The sequence below is a fragment of the Falco naumanni genome, chromosome 3, assembly GCF_017639655.2.
Source record: "Falco naumanni isolate bFalNau1 chromosome 3, bFalNau1.pat, whole genome shotgun sequence".
NCBI classification, from domain to species: Eukaryota; Metazoa; Chordata; class Aves; order Falconiformes; family Falconidae; genus Falco; species Falco naumanni.
This window is the reverse complement of record NC_054056.1, coordinates 17,933,562-17,947,251: the sequence shown is the minus strand read 5'-3', so window position 1 is coordinate 17,947,251 and position 13,690 is coordinate 17,933,562. Positions and strand designations below refer to the sequence as shown.

The 13,690-nt window shown below is 66.3% G+C and overlaps 3 protein-coding genes across 3 annotated transcripts in view; 2 read left to right on the top strand and 1 right to left on the bottom strand.

The window, feature by feature from the left end:
• Nucleotides 1-1,156: 1,156 nt before the first annotated feature.
• Nucleotides 1,157-7,615, top strand: PSMC4 (proteasome 26S subunit, ATPase 4). Its single transcript, XM_040588334.1, is given in 13 exon segments — nucleotides 1,157-1,264; nucleotides 2,010-2,108; nucleotides 2,189-2,375; nucleotides 3,553-3,699; nucleotides 4,480-4,589; nucleotides 4,677-4,770; nucleotides 5,300-5,467; nucleotides 5,856-5,932; nucleotides 6,105-6,128; nucleotides 6,130-6,198; nucleotides 6,200-6,275; nucleotides 6,771-6,826; nucleotides 7,447-7,615. Coding segments are annotated over 13 exon segments (1,257 nt in total). The 5' UTR covers nucleotides 1,157-1,228; the 3' UTR covers nucleotides 7,561-7,615.
• A 1,139-nt stretch (nucleotides 7,616-8,754) lies between these two features.
• Nucleotides 8,755-13,240, top strand: LOC121084359 (translation initiation factor IF-2-like). Its single transcript, XM_040585718.1, has 5 exons — nucleotides 8,755-8,876; nucleotides 8,909-9,645; nucleotides 11,222-11,391; nucleotides 12,911-13,045; nucleotides 13,184-13,240. The coding sequence occupies exons 1-5, from the start codon at nucleotides 8,755-8,757 to the stop codon at nucleotides 13,238-13,240; spliced, it is 1,221 nt and encodes a 406-aa protein (XP_040441652.1).
• Nucleotides 13,241-13,364: 124 nt separating this feature from the next.
• LOC121084358 (leucine-rich repeat extensin-like protein 2) overlaps nucleotides 13,365-13,690 on the bottom strand; it is a 6,193-nt gene continuing 5,867 nt past the window's right edge. The window contains exon 9 of the mRNA XM_040585717.1: nucleotides 13,365-13,388. Coding sequence (XP_040441651.1) covers nucleotides 13,365-13,388 — 24 coding nt within the window. The remainder of the gene's footprint in view (nucleotides 13,389-13,690) is intronic.

Below are 13,690 nucleotides of genomic sequence, written 5' to 3'. Positions count from 1 at the left end.
TGGGGTGGGCAGGGGGGAAACGGGAGCACTGGGGTGGAATTGGAAGGAGCGGGGGGAAGCAAGAAGCCAAATTGGGAGTACTGGGGGGGTCAGGGAGCAATATTGGGAGCACTGGGGGGGGCAGAGGCCTGTACTGGGAGCACTGGGTGGGGGCAGGGAGCACTGGGGGGATTAGAGCGACAAACTGGGAACACTGGCTGGGAACTGGAAGCGCTGAGGGGGGGCAGGAAGCCATACTGGGAGCACTGTGGGGGGGTGGGGCACAGAGCTGTTCTGGGAGAACTGGAGGGGATAGGTAGCTGTACTGGGAGCACTTGGACGGCACTAGGGTACTGGGGGACTCAGGGAGCCATACCAGGAGCACTGGGGGGGGGCGGGGGCAGGGAGCCATACTGGGAGGACTGGGAGGCCGCTGGGAGCACCGGGGGGGTCAGGGAGCCGCACCGGGAGCACTGGGACTGCACTGGAAGCACTGGTGGGATACTGGGAGAACTAGGACAGAAATGGGAGGGAGCTGGGGAGTGGCACTGAGAGCACTGGAGCCAAACTGGGAGCACAGGAGTGGAAATGGGAGCACCGAGGTGGAATTGGGAGGAGCGGGGGGGAAGCAGAAAGCCAAACTGGGAGTACTGGGGGGGGCCAAGGAGCCAAATTGGGAGCACTAGGGTGGGCAGGGGGCCATACTGGGAGCACTGGGAGCACTGGGTGGGGGCAGGGAGCAGTACTGGGAACACTGGGAGAGGACTGGGATTACTGAGTGGAGGCAGGGAGCCATACTGGGAGCACTGGGGGGGTGGGGGCAGGAGCCCTACTGGGAGCACTGGGAGGGCACTGGAAGCCATCCTGAGAGTACTGGGAGGGCACTGGGACCACTGGGGGGGGCGCAGGGAGCCATACGGGGAGCACTGGAGGGGGCAGGGAGCTGTACTGGGAGCACTGGGATGGCGCTGGAAGCACTGGGAGATGCAGAGAGCTATTCTGGGAGCACTGGGGGAGCAGGGAGCTGTACTGGTTGCACTGGGAGGGGTAGTGGGAGCACTGGGGGGGGGGAGCAGGGAGCCAAACTGGGAGTACTGGGATGGCACTGGGAGCACTGGGCCGGCACTGGGAGCACAGGGCCCCGGCCTCCATCTCCCGTCGGCCCCCACGCGAGGGGGCGGGGCTATGGGCGTGGCTTCCCGCCCCCGCCGGTTCCCGTCACTCTCCGCGGCCGCCGCGCGCCGTCACGATGGAGGAGCTGGGGCTGCTGGCGGATAAGGCCCAGGTGGGGCGGGCGGGGCGATCTCGGGGACCCCTCCTCACCCCTGGGTGCCCCCCCCCGCCGTGGGGGGCCCCTCCACCGCCCGGGGTGCTCCCCCCCTCGCGCTTTTCCCCCCTCCCCCCCGCCGTCTTTTTTTCGGGTGACACCCCCCCACGCCGCCCATCTCTGGGTGCGCCCCTCACCCCTGGTACCCCCCAGATCTGGGGGTGACCCGCCCCCGGGTGCACCCCTCACCCCTGGGTGCCCCCCCCTTACCCAGGTCCGCCCCCATCACTGCCCAGGTGCCCCCCCTCTCCCGTGGGTGCCCCCCCCACCCCATGGTGCCTCTCCCCCAACCCTGCGTGCCCCCCCTTACCCAGGTCCCCCCCCCATCACTACCCAGTTGACCCTCCCTCACCCTTTGGTGCCCCCCCCATGCCTGGGTGCCCCCCCGCAACTCTGGGTGGCCCCCCTTACCCAGGCCCCCCCATCACTGCCTGGGTGCCCTCCCCACCCCTTGGTGCCCCTCCCCCCCAGGTGCCCCCCTTATGCCTGGGTGTCCCCCTTACCCAGTTCCCCCCACCTCACCTGTGGGTGCCCCCTCTCAACTCTGGGTGCCCCCCCCCTTACCCAGGTCCCCTCGTCAGCGCCCAGGTGCCCCCCCCTCACTATGGATACTCCCCCTTACCCAGCCCCCCCCATCACTGCCCAGGTGCCCCGCCTCGCCCCCGGGTGCCCCCCCCTCACCCCTGTGCCCCCTCCCCCCCAGGATGAGATGCCGGCGCTGGCTGCCCCCCGCCCCCCCACCGGGTTGTCCTTCCTGGTACCCGAACCAGAAGACCGGGAGGATCTCTACAGCCGCTACAAGGTCAGGCAGGGGGAGGGGGGGGGGGGGGGGGGAAGGGGTGGCAAACAGGCCCCCAACCCCCGCACCCCTTTCCCCAGCAGAAGCTGCAGCAGGAGCTGGAGTTCCTGGAGGTGCAGGAGGAGTACATCAAGGATGAGCAGAAGAACCTGAAGAAGGAGTTCCTGCACGCGCAGGAGGAGGTGAAGAGAATCCAGAGCATCCCGCTGGTCATCGGGCAGTTCCTGGAGGCCGTGGACCAGAACACGGCCATCGTGGGCTCCACCACCGGTGGGGGATGGGGGTGGGGTGGTGGGGGTGGGGCCAGGGTGGTGGGGACGTGGGGATGGGTCCCGGTTGGGGTGTCAGGGATGGTGGGGACGGGCTGCTTGGGAGGGGTCAGGGGTGGTGGGACGTGGGGATGGGGTCGGTTGGGAGGGGTCAGAGGTGGTGGGGACATGGGGGTGGGTCCCGGTTGGGGTGTCAGGGATGGTGGGGACATGGGGGTGGGTCCCGGTTGGGCTGTAAGGGATGGTGGGGACATGGGGATGAGTTGGTTGGGAAGGGTCAGGGGTGGTGGGAGATGGGGGTGGGCTGCTTGGGAGGGGTCGAGGGTGGTGGGGACGTGGGGATGGGTCAGTTGGGAGGGGTTGGGGGTGGTGGGACGTGGGGGTGGGTCCCAGCTGGGGTGTCAGGGATGGTGGGGACGTGGGGGTGGGTCGGTTGGGAGGGGTTGGGGGTGGTAGGACATGGGGGTGGGCTGCTTGGGAGGGGTTGGAGGTGGTAGGACATGGGGGTGGGCTGCTTGGGAGGGCTCGAGGATGGTGGGGATGTGGGGATGGGTCGGTTGGGAGGGGTCCGGGGTGGTGGGACGTGGGGGTGGGTCCAGTTGGGGTGTCAGGGATGGTGGGGATGGGCTGGTTGGGAGGGGTTAGGCGTGGTGGGACATGGGGGTGAGCCAGTTGGGAGGGGTCTGGGGTGGTGAGACGTGGGGGTGGGCTGGGAGGGGTCAGGGGTGGTGGGGATGTGGGGGTGGGTTGGGAGGGGTGGGGATGGGCTGGTTGGGAGGGGTTAGGGGTGGTGGGATGTGGGGGTAGGTCTGGGGTGGAGGGGATGTAGGGACAGGCCAGTTGGGAGGGGTCAGGGGTGGTGGGGATGTGGATGTGGGCTGGGAGGGGTCCAGGGTGGTGGGGACGTGGAGGTGTGTTGGGAGGGGTGGGGATGTGGGGATGGGCCGGTTGGGAGGGGTCCGGGGTGGTGGGTTGTGGGGGTGGGTCAGGGGTGGTGGGACGTGGGTACGGGATGGGTGGGATGTTTTGGGACTGGTGGGCTGGTTTGGAAGGGTGGGATTGTGGGGGTGGGCCATAGAAGGTCAGGATCAGGTCTTGTGGAGACCTGGTGGGCTTGTGGACAAGCCTGGTGGGGATGACCCCGGGGGGACACGCCCTTTGTCCTTGTTCTTCTGGAGGTTCCAACTACTACGTGCGGATCCTGAGCACCATCGACCGGGAGCTGCTGAAGCCAAATGCCTCGGTGGCCCTGCACAAGCACAGCAACGCGCTGGTGGACGTCCTCCCCCCCGAGGCTGACAGCAGCATCATGATGCTGACCTCAGGTGGGCCACCCCCCCGGGGACACCACCGTGCCCAACCAGGTGGCCTTTGGGGTCTGGAGCACCTGGCAGTTGTGGTGGCACCAAGGGTTTTCTCAGCAGGTTGATGAGTGCTACCAAGGTGGGGTAGGTGTTGGGGTGGTGGAGGTCAGGGGTCTCCAGAGGTGGAGCTGGAGAGCAGGAGGATGTTGTCCAGGTGGTGATGAGGCAGGGTTGGATGTTGGGTAATGGATCTTCATCGACATTCTCAGTGGTGGGCTCAAGGTTCGTGGGTTTGGCCAGGTTGTGGAGATGCCACGGTAGGGCACGCGGAGTTTTTCTTCAGGGGGACCTTCAGAGCGGGGCCCAAATGGTGAAGAGCAACTTGACCATGGTCCAGGTCCACCCTGAAGGGTGGTTGGTCTCCAGCTTTGGACATACCAGTCCCTCCCCTGGGTTGGGTCTTGAGCACCCTGCTCTGGTTGGAGGTCTTCTGTGGAGGCCCTTGCTCCGGGGACTTCTTGGTCCAGGTCCAGGAGAGTGGAGGTCATTTGTGGAGGCCCTTGCTCCGGGGACTTCTTGGTCCAGGTCCAGGAGAGCAGATCCATGCCCAAGACCTGGCTGGGTGGTGGGTCTCCATCCTTGGAGCTACCCAGCCATCACCTGGGCCAGATCCCCAGTGCCCTGGTCTGCTTAGACCCATTCCATGGTGGCCAAGCTTGCCCCCCCCCCAGTGCTCTCTGATGTCCCTGGCCACCGTGGTGGCCCCAGGAGGTCCCTGCTGATGGCCCATACCCGTTGCAGACCAGAAGCCTGACGTGATGTACGCTGACATCGGGGGCATGGACATCCAGAAGCAGGAGGTGCGGGAGGCTGTGGAGCTGCCCCTCACCCACTTTGAGCTCTACAAGCAGGTAGGACCACCTGGCCCCACCGGCCCTGGGGACAGGGGACCCTGGGTGGCCGGTGACGTCATGGCCAGGTGTGGTGTCCCCACCCAGATCGGCATTGACCCCCCACGGGGTGTCCTCATGTACGGCCCCCCAGGCTGTGGCAAGACCATGTTGGCCAAGGCTGTGGCCCACCACACCACAGGTGGGACACCTCAGGGTGCTGGGGGCACCCATGGTGGTGGTGGGGACCTTTGGGGGCACTGCGGGGTGCTGGGGTGACCGTTGGGTGGGCGGTGGGATCCTTGGGTTGATGGTGGGAACCTCAGGGTGCAGGGGTGACCACTGGGTGGTGGTGGGAACCTCAGGGTGCTGGGGTGACCACTGGGTGGTGGTGGGACCCTTGGGGTGCGGGGGTGACCGTTGGGTGGTGGTGGGACCCTTGGGGTGCTGGGGTGACCGTTGGGTGCTGGTGGGATCCTCGGGGTGCTGGGGTGACTGTTGGGTGGTGGTGGGATCCTCGGGGTGGTGGTGGGATCCATGGGGTGCTGGGGTGACCGTTGGGTGGTGGTGGGATCCTCGGGGTGCTGGGGTGACCGTTGGGTGGTGGTGGGATCCTCGGGGTGGTGGTGGGAACGTTGGGGTGCTGGTGGCCAGGGGAGGTCTGGGGGTGCTCCCCAGGGCACCCACCCCCAACCCAGAGAGAAGGTCCCAGCCTCTGTGGGTGCCCCCAGCTGCCTTCATCCGGGTGGTGGGCTCGGAGTTCGTGCAGAAGTACCTGGGGGAGGGTCCGCGCATGGTGCGTGACGTCTTCCGCTTGGCCAAGGAGAACGCACCTGCCATCATCTTCATCGACGAGATCGACGCCATCGCCACCAAGCGCTTCGACGCCCAGACAGGGGGTGAGAAGATGTGGGGGGACCCCTTGGTGGTCCTGGGTGCTGGGGTGGGGGGGTCAAAAACCCTCTGGAGAACCCCATGGTGGGGTTTGGGGACCCCTTGGTGGTCGTTGGGGGCTGGGGTGGGAGGTCAGGAACCCTCTGGAGAACCCCATGGTGGGGTTTGGGTGACCCCTTGGTGTCCCCTGGTCCTTTGGGGATGGGGGTGGGGACACCAGGGTGAGGGTCAGGCACTTTCTGGTGTGCCCTGATCCTCGGGGGTGGGGGGTCCCGGGGCACATCAGGCCCCTCCCCATCTGTGGGACTGGGTCAGGAGGGTCCTTGGGTGGGTGGGGGTGGCCCATAGGTGTCACGCCCCCCCCCATGGCCGTGTCCCCCCTCCCCCCCCAAGCTGACCGGGAGGTTCAGCGCATTCTCCTGGAGCTCCTCAACCAGATGGACGGCTTCGACCAGAATGTCAACGTCAAGGTCGGGGTTCCTGGGGTGCTGGGGGGGCGGGGGGGTCCCATGGGTGCTGGGGGTCTGGGGGATGTGGGAGGGGTCCCATGGGTGCTGTTGGGGAGGGGGTCCTGGGGGTGCTGGGTGTCTGGGTGATGCTGGGGGGGGGGGGGGGGGGGGGCCGACGGTGATGCCCCTCCAGGTGATCATGGCGACGAACCGCGCGGGACACACTGGACCCGGCGCTGCTGCGCCCCGGGCGCCTGGACCGCAAGATCGAGTTCCCGCTGCCCGAGCCGGCGGCAGAAGCGTCTCATCTTCTCCACCATCACCGGGAAGATGAACCTCTCCGAGGAGGTGGACCTGGAGGACTGTATCGGGGACACGGGCGGGGGGGGGGGAACACCGGGGGGGAGGGGGACACCACCGAGGTGGGAGGCAGCCCACCCAGAGGCAGCCTGAGGGGGGTGGGGGACAGCAGGGAGGTGGCAGGTTGGGGACCCTATAGGGGAGATGGGGGACCCCAGGGGGGCGACAGGGTTGGGGATACCAGTGACCCCAGGGAGGTGGCAGTTTGGGGACCCCATAGGGACATGGGGGGACCCCAGGGGGGGTGACAGGGTTGGGGACCTTGTAGGGACATGGGGGGACCCCAGGGGCATGCCAGTTTTGGGGGACATCAGGGACTCCAGGGAGATGGCAGGTTGGAGACCTTGTAGGGACATGGGGGACCCCAGGGAGGTGACAGGGTTGGGGACATGGAGGACCTCAGGGAGGTGGCAGGGTAGGGACCCCCCGTAGGGCTGTTGGGGACCCCTGGGGGGCTTGGGGACATCCCGGAGGGGACGTTTCCTTCACACACCCCAAGATGTGGCGCGGCCGGACAAGATCTCAGGGGCCGACATCAACTCCATCTGCCAGGAGGTGGGTGACACTGGGACACAGGGACATGGGGACAGGGTGGCGTGTCCCACCACGGCAGGGTGACACAGAGGTGGCATGGGTGCTGTGTAGGGGGACAAGGAGGTGACATGGGTGTTGGGTGCCACATCACTCATGGTGGGGGTGACAAGGAGGTGACACAGGTGCTGTGTCTGTCATGGTGTCATGTCCCACCATGGCAGGGTGACAAGGAGGTGACACAGGTGCTGTGTAGGGTGTCAAGGAGGTGACACGGGTGCTGTGTCCCTCCACGGTGTCGTGACTCACCACGGCAGGGTGGCAAGGAGGTGACACAGGTGTCACATCACTCTGGGTGAAGGTGAATGCTGTGGTGGCCTGTCACCGGGGCGGGGGGGTGGGGGTGGGGGGGTGACATGGTGGCTTATCCCCAGGGCGGCCACAGGTGACACAGTGGCCTGTCCCTAGGGTGGCCTGTCCCCTGGGTGGCCGTGGGTGACACAGTGGCCTGTCCCCAGGGTGGCCACGGGTGACACAGTGGCCACGGGTGATGCGGTGGCCTGTCCCCTGGGTGACGTGGTCGCCTGTCCCCAGGGCGGCCTGTCCCCAGGGCGGCCGCGGGTGACACGGTGGCCTGTCCCCAGGGCGGCATGCTGGCAGTGCGGGAGAACCGGTACATCGTGCTGGCCAAGGACTTTGAGAAGGCCTACAAGACCGTCATCAAGAAGGATGAGCAGGAGCACGAGTTCTACAAGTGACACCTTGGGGACACCCCAGACACCCCCTAATAAACCTCAACCCTCCCCACCACCACCACCTGCCTCGTTTCTGTGTGGGGACACCGGGACAACATGGGGAGGGCCATGGAGCCATCTGGGGACATCGTTGGGCACATGGAAATGTCCAAGGGGACACAGGGATGTTCATGGGGACAACCTGGGAGGTCCATGGAGCACGTGGGGACGTTTGGGACATGGAAATGTCTGTGGGGACAACCTGGGGATATGGGGATGGACATGGGGGCATGGCTGGGGATGTGGAAATATCCATGGAGACATGGGGATGTTCATGGGGACAACCTAGGGAGGTCCTTGGAGCCACATGGGGACATTGTTGGGGGACATGGAAGTGTCCATGGGGACAGCTCTGGGGACACAGGGATGTTCCTGGGGACATTGCTGGAGATGTGGAAACATCCATGAGGACATGGGGATGTTCATGGGGACAACCTAGGAAGGTCCATGGAGGCACATGGGGACATTGTTGGAGACATGGAAATGTCTGGGGACACGGGGATGTTCCTGGGGACATGGGGACAGGCTTGGGGACATCACTGGGGATGTGGAAATGTCCATGGGGATGGTCCTGGGGGCATGGGGACAGCCCAGTGAATGTCCATGGGGACAGAGGGACCACCTTGGGGACATGGAAACCTCCATGGGGGACAACCCTGGGTATACAGGGACAACCTTGGGGACATGGGGACAGCGGTTGGGGATGTCCATGGAGCCACATGGGGACAACCTGAGGACACAGCCACAGCTGTGGGGACATCCATAGGGACATCCTTGGGAACACTGGGGACAACCCTGGGGCCATGGGGACAGCCTGGGGCCATGGAGATGTCCCTGATGATCCTGGAGACATCCATGGGGACAGCCATGAGGAAATCCTTGGGGACACGGGGGTGGCCCTGGGGACACAGGGGTGGCCTTAGGGCCATGGAGATGTCCATTATGATCATGGGGACATCCATGGGGACATCCGTGGAGATGTCCACGATGATCATGGGGTCATCCATGGGGACATGAGGACAACCCTGGGGACACAGGGGTGGCTTTGGGGCCGTGGAGATGTCCATGATGATTATGGGGACATCCATGGGGACATCCTTGGGGACACTGAGGATGACAGCCCTGGGGCCATGGGGGACATCCATGGAGATGTCCATGATGATCCTGGGGACATCCATGGGGACAGCCTTGGGGACACAGGGGTGGCCTTTGGGCTATGAAGATGTCCATGATGATCCTTGCGACATCCATGGGGACAACCCTGGGGACACGGGTGGCCTGTGAGGGCGGGGGGTGGCACTGGGGGACATAGGGACAACTTCGGGGGCACCGGGGGGGGGGGGGGGGGGGCGCTCCGAGCTGCGGCCCCGCCCCTCATTGCGTCACGGCCGGCACCCCCCGCCCCGCCCCCCCCCCGGGCGCCGCACTGCGCCGGGCCGAGCGGAGCCGAGTCCGAGCCGAACCTGACCCGAGCGGAGCCGAAGCGAAGCCGAACCCGACCCGAGCGGAGCCGAACCCCCGAACCGCCCCCCCCGCTCCCCCCCGGAGCGGGGCCGGCCCTGGCTTGCACCGGCTTCACCGTCCCGTCCCGGGCCGAGCGGCGGGTCCCCGTCCCCCTCCCCTCCCCTCCCCCCCCCCCCCTCGCAGGGACCCCGGCGGGGGGAGGGGCCCATGGGCCGGGCAGGGGGCTGCGGGGGGGCGGTGCGGTGCTGAGGAGCGGGCGGGACGGGCCCCGCCGGAGAGACCCGAACCTGGACGGAGAGACCCGAACTCGGCCGGAGAGACCCGAACTCAGCGCGAATACGGCTGAAGACAGCCGAACCGAGTCCGAACTGGGTCGAACTCTACCGGAGAGACTCGAACCTAGCCGAACCGGGCCCGAACCTAGCCGAACACGGCTGAAGACAGCCGAACTGAGCCGGAGACAGCCGAACCGAGCCCGAACCGAGCCGAACCCGTCCCAAGAGAGCCGAACCGGGCCCGAACCGGCCCGAACTAGGCCCGCTATGTTGCTCCCCGGCCTGTCGCTGCTCCTCGGCCTCCTCATGGGTGAGTGCAGCCGGGCCGGGACCCCCCTGTGTCTCCTGACCTCCCCATAATGTCCCCTGTTCCCCTCAGTGTCCCCTGACCCCCCCATAATGTCCCCTGGCACCCCAGATGTCCCCTGACCCCCCATAGTGTCCCCTGACCCCCCCCCAATGTCCCCTGCCCCCCTCAGTGTCCCCTGACCCCCCCAAAGTGTCACCTCCTCCACCTTGGTGCCCCCCCCCCCAATGTCCCCTGTCCCACTCACAGTGTCACCCCCCCCACCCCAGTGCCACCCCTGTGGTGTCCGCTGTCCCCCCCAGTAACATCCCGTGCCCCTCCCCCCCCAGTGCCACCCACCCCCTTGGTGTCCTCTGTCACTCCCCAAGTGCCCCCCCCTGCCATGGTGTCCCCTGTCCCTTTCCAGTGCCACCCCTGCTCTCCCCTTCCCGGCCCCTGTCACCTCTGCAGTGTCCCCCTCCCCCCCTCCCCCCGCGGTGTCACCTGTCTCTGCCGCAGTCCCAGTGCCACCCCCCACTGTCACCAGTGTCCCCGGCCCACCCCTGCAGTGTCACCAGTGTCCCCCATCCCCCCCCCAAGTGACACCACAGTGTCTCCTGTCCCCCCCCCAAGTGCCACTATGGGGTCACCTGTCACCCCACAAGTGCCACCACAGTGTCCCCTGTCCCCCACAAGAGCCACCAATGTCCCCTGCCACTCTAGAAGTGTCACCAGTGCCCTGTCCCCCCTGCAGTGTCACCAGTGTTCCCTGTCACCCCCCCCAGTGCCACTGCAGGGTCGCCCGTTCCCCCAGTGCCACCGCAGTGTCCCCTGTCCCCCCCTGCAGTGTCACCAGTGTCCCCTGTCCCACCCCCAAGTGCCACCAATGTCCCCTGTCCCCCCAAGTGTCACCAGTGTCCCCTGTCCCCCCCCAGGTGCCACCACGGGGTCCCTTGTCCTCCCAAAGTGCCACCAGAGTGTCCCCTGTTCCCCCCTGCGGTGTCACCAGTGTCCCCTGTCTCCCCCCAGGTGCCACCACGGGGTCCCTTGTCCTCCCAAAGTGCCACCACAGTGTCCTCCGTTCCCCCTGCAGTGCCACCAGAGTGTCCCTTGTCCCCCCCCAGGTGCCACCAGAGTGTCCCTTGTCCCCCCCCAAGTGCCACCAGTGTCCCTGTCCCCCCTCTCCCATGTGCCACCACAGTGTCCCGTGTCCCCCCTCCCCCGTTTCAGGGTGGGCTACAGTTGTCCCCTATATGTGTGTCCCCCCCCCCAAATTTAGGGGACAGCTATGGGGGAGGGGGTGGATGCTGCGTGTCCCCCCAGTTTGGGGGGGGTCCAGCTGGTGTCCCCTGTGTCCCCCCCCTCCAAATTCTGGGGGGTCTGGGGGTGGGTGCCCCCCCCCCCCCCAGTTTGGGGGGGGGCACGGGGGGGGGGGGGGTGTCCCTCCTACCCCCTCCCCTTGCAGCGGGGGGTGGGGGGTGACTCTGCCATGTCTCCCCTGGATTTGGGGCACGGGGGGGTGACCCCCCTCCCAAATGTGTGTGTGGGGGGGGGGGGGGGTCCATGAACTTGGGGTGACCCCCTGTGTGTGTCCCCCCAGCTGGGGGGGGCCCAGGGGGGGGTGCGTGGAGGTGGCGTCGGGGACGGCGGCGGTTTTGGGGGGCCCCCTTCCGCCTGCTGTGCATCGCCTGCAAGCGCCGCAGCGAGACCCCCGCCCAGGCCGAGGGGGAGTGGTTCTTCCGCCCCGAGGGGGACCCTCACTACCAGAAGGTACTGGGAGGGACTGGGAGGCACTGGGAGAGGAGTAATGGGCTTCTGGGAGGGATTAGGGGGGAACAGAGGGGCTCTGGGAGGCTACTGGGGGGCACTGGGAGCTACTGGGGAGATGCTGCGGTGCACTGCGAGCTACTGGGAGGCACTGGGGAGAGCTGGGGTGCACTGGGAGGCTACTGGGAGGCACTGGGAGAGGAGTAATGGGCTTCTGGGAGGGATTAGGGGGGCACAGAGGGGTTCTGGGAGGCTACTGGGGGTTACTGGGAGGCACTGGGAGGCTACTGGGGAGATGCTGGGGGTGCACTGTGAGCTACTGGGAGGCACTGGGAGAGGAGTAAGGGGGGTGCTGGGAGGGATTAGGAGGGCACAGAGGGGCTCTGGAGGCTACTAGGGGTTAGTGGGATGGACTGGGGGGGCACTGGGAGCTGCTGGGGAGACGCTGGGGTGCACTGGGAGCTGCTGGGAGGCAGTGGGAGAGGAGTAACGGGCTTCTGGGAGGGATTAGGGGGGGCACTGGGGGCAACTGGGATTGTACTGGGGGCCACTGGGAGGGCACTTGGGAGACACTGGGGTGCACTGGGGAGCTACTGGGAGGTACTGGGAAGTGCTGGGATGCACTGGGAGCTACTGGGAGGCTCTTGGGATACACTGTGGGGATGCTGGTGGGCCGTGAGGAGACACTAGGGGACGCTGTGGGCCACTGGGGAGCTACTGGGGGTCACTGAGGTGCACTGGGAGATACTGGGTGGTACTGGGGTGCAGTGGGAGCTACTGGGAGGCACTGGGGAGACACTGTGGGGATGTTGGTGGGCAGCGAGGAGACACTAGGGGGCGCTGTGGGGCACTGGGTAGCTACTGGTGGGTTACTGGGATGAACTTGGAGGCACTGGGATGGACTGGGAGTTACTGAGGGGGCACTGGGGAGCTACTGGTAGCGCTGAGGGGCAATGGCATATTCCGAGACACTGGGGGGCGCTGTGGGGCCTCTAGGGAGCTACTGGGGACCACTGGGCAGCTACTGGAGGGCTACTGTTATGGCCTGGGAGGCACTGGTGGGCGCTGGTAGCTACTGGGATGCACTGGGGAGATGCTGAGGTTCGCTGGGAGCTACTGGGAGACCTTGAGAACATGTGTGGGGGACAGTGAGGAGTTCCTAGTGAGTAGCGGGGGACATTTGGTGTATGCTGGTGTATACTGGGCCGTACTGCTTTGGTGCAGATCTTGCACTACAGATCCGAGGAGGGGGCAGTTGGTGGCCCCTGGCCCCTTTGAGGAACTACTGGGGTGTACTGGGGGGCTACTGGGGGGCACTGGGGAGCTATTGGGCAGCACTGAGGGGACCATGGGTCTACTGGGGGGCACTGGGGAGATGCTGGGGTGGACTGGGAGCTACTGGGAGACACTGTGGGGGTGGTGATGGACAGTGAGGAGACACTGGGGGTGCTGTGGGTCCACTGGGGAGCTACTGGGGCTACTGGTGTATACTGGGATATACTGGTGTGGCGTTCCCACACAGATCCTGCACTACATCCTGGAGGAGGGGCAGTGGGTGGCCTCGGCTCCTTCGAGGGGGCACTGGGGGCTACTGGGGGTGTACTGGGGGGCCTCTGGGAGGCACTTGGGAGACACTAGGCTGCACTGGGAGCTACTGGTAGGCACTGGGAAGGTACTGGGGTGTGCTGGGGTGCACTGGGAGGCTCTTGGGATACACTGTGGGGATGTTGTTGGGGCAGTGAGGAGACACCAGGGGGGGCGCTGTGGGACACCGGGGAGCTACTGGGGGCCACAGGGGGTGCACTGGGAGATACTGGGAGGCACTGGGGTGCGCTGGGGGGGATGCTGGTGAGCAGTGAGGAGACACTAGGGGGCGCTGTGGGCCACCGGGGACGTACTGGGGGACACTGGGGAGCTACTGGGGGTCACAGGGGTGCACTGGGAGATATTGGGGCGGCACTGGGGTGCACTGGGAGCTACTGGGAGGCACTGGGGAGATACTGGGGGGACGGTGAGCAGTGATTAGACACTAGGGGGGCGCTGTGGGGCACTGGGGAGCTACCAGGGGGTTACTGGGATGGACTGGGAGGTACTGGGAGGTAATGGGGAGACGCTGGGGTGCACTCTGAGCTACTGGGAAGCTCTTGGGATACACTGTGGGGATGCTACTGAGCAGTGAGGAGACACCAGGGGGCGCTGTGGGCCAGCGGGGAGCCACTGGAGGTCACTGCGGTGCACTGGGAGCTACTGGGAGACACTGGGGGGATGCTGGTGGGCAGTGAGGAGATGCCAGGGGGTGCTG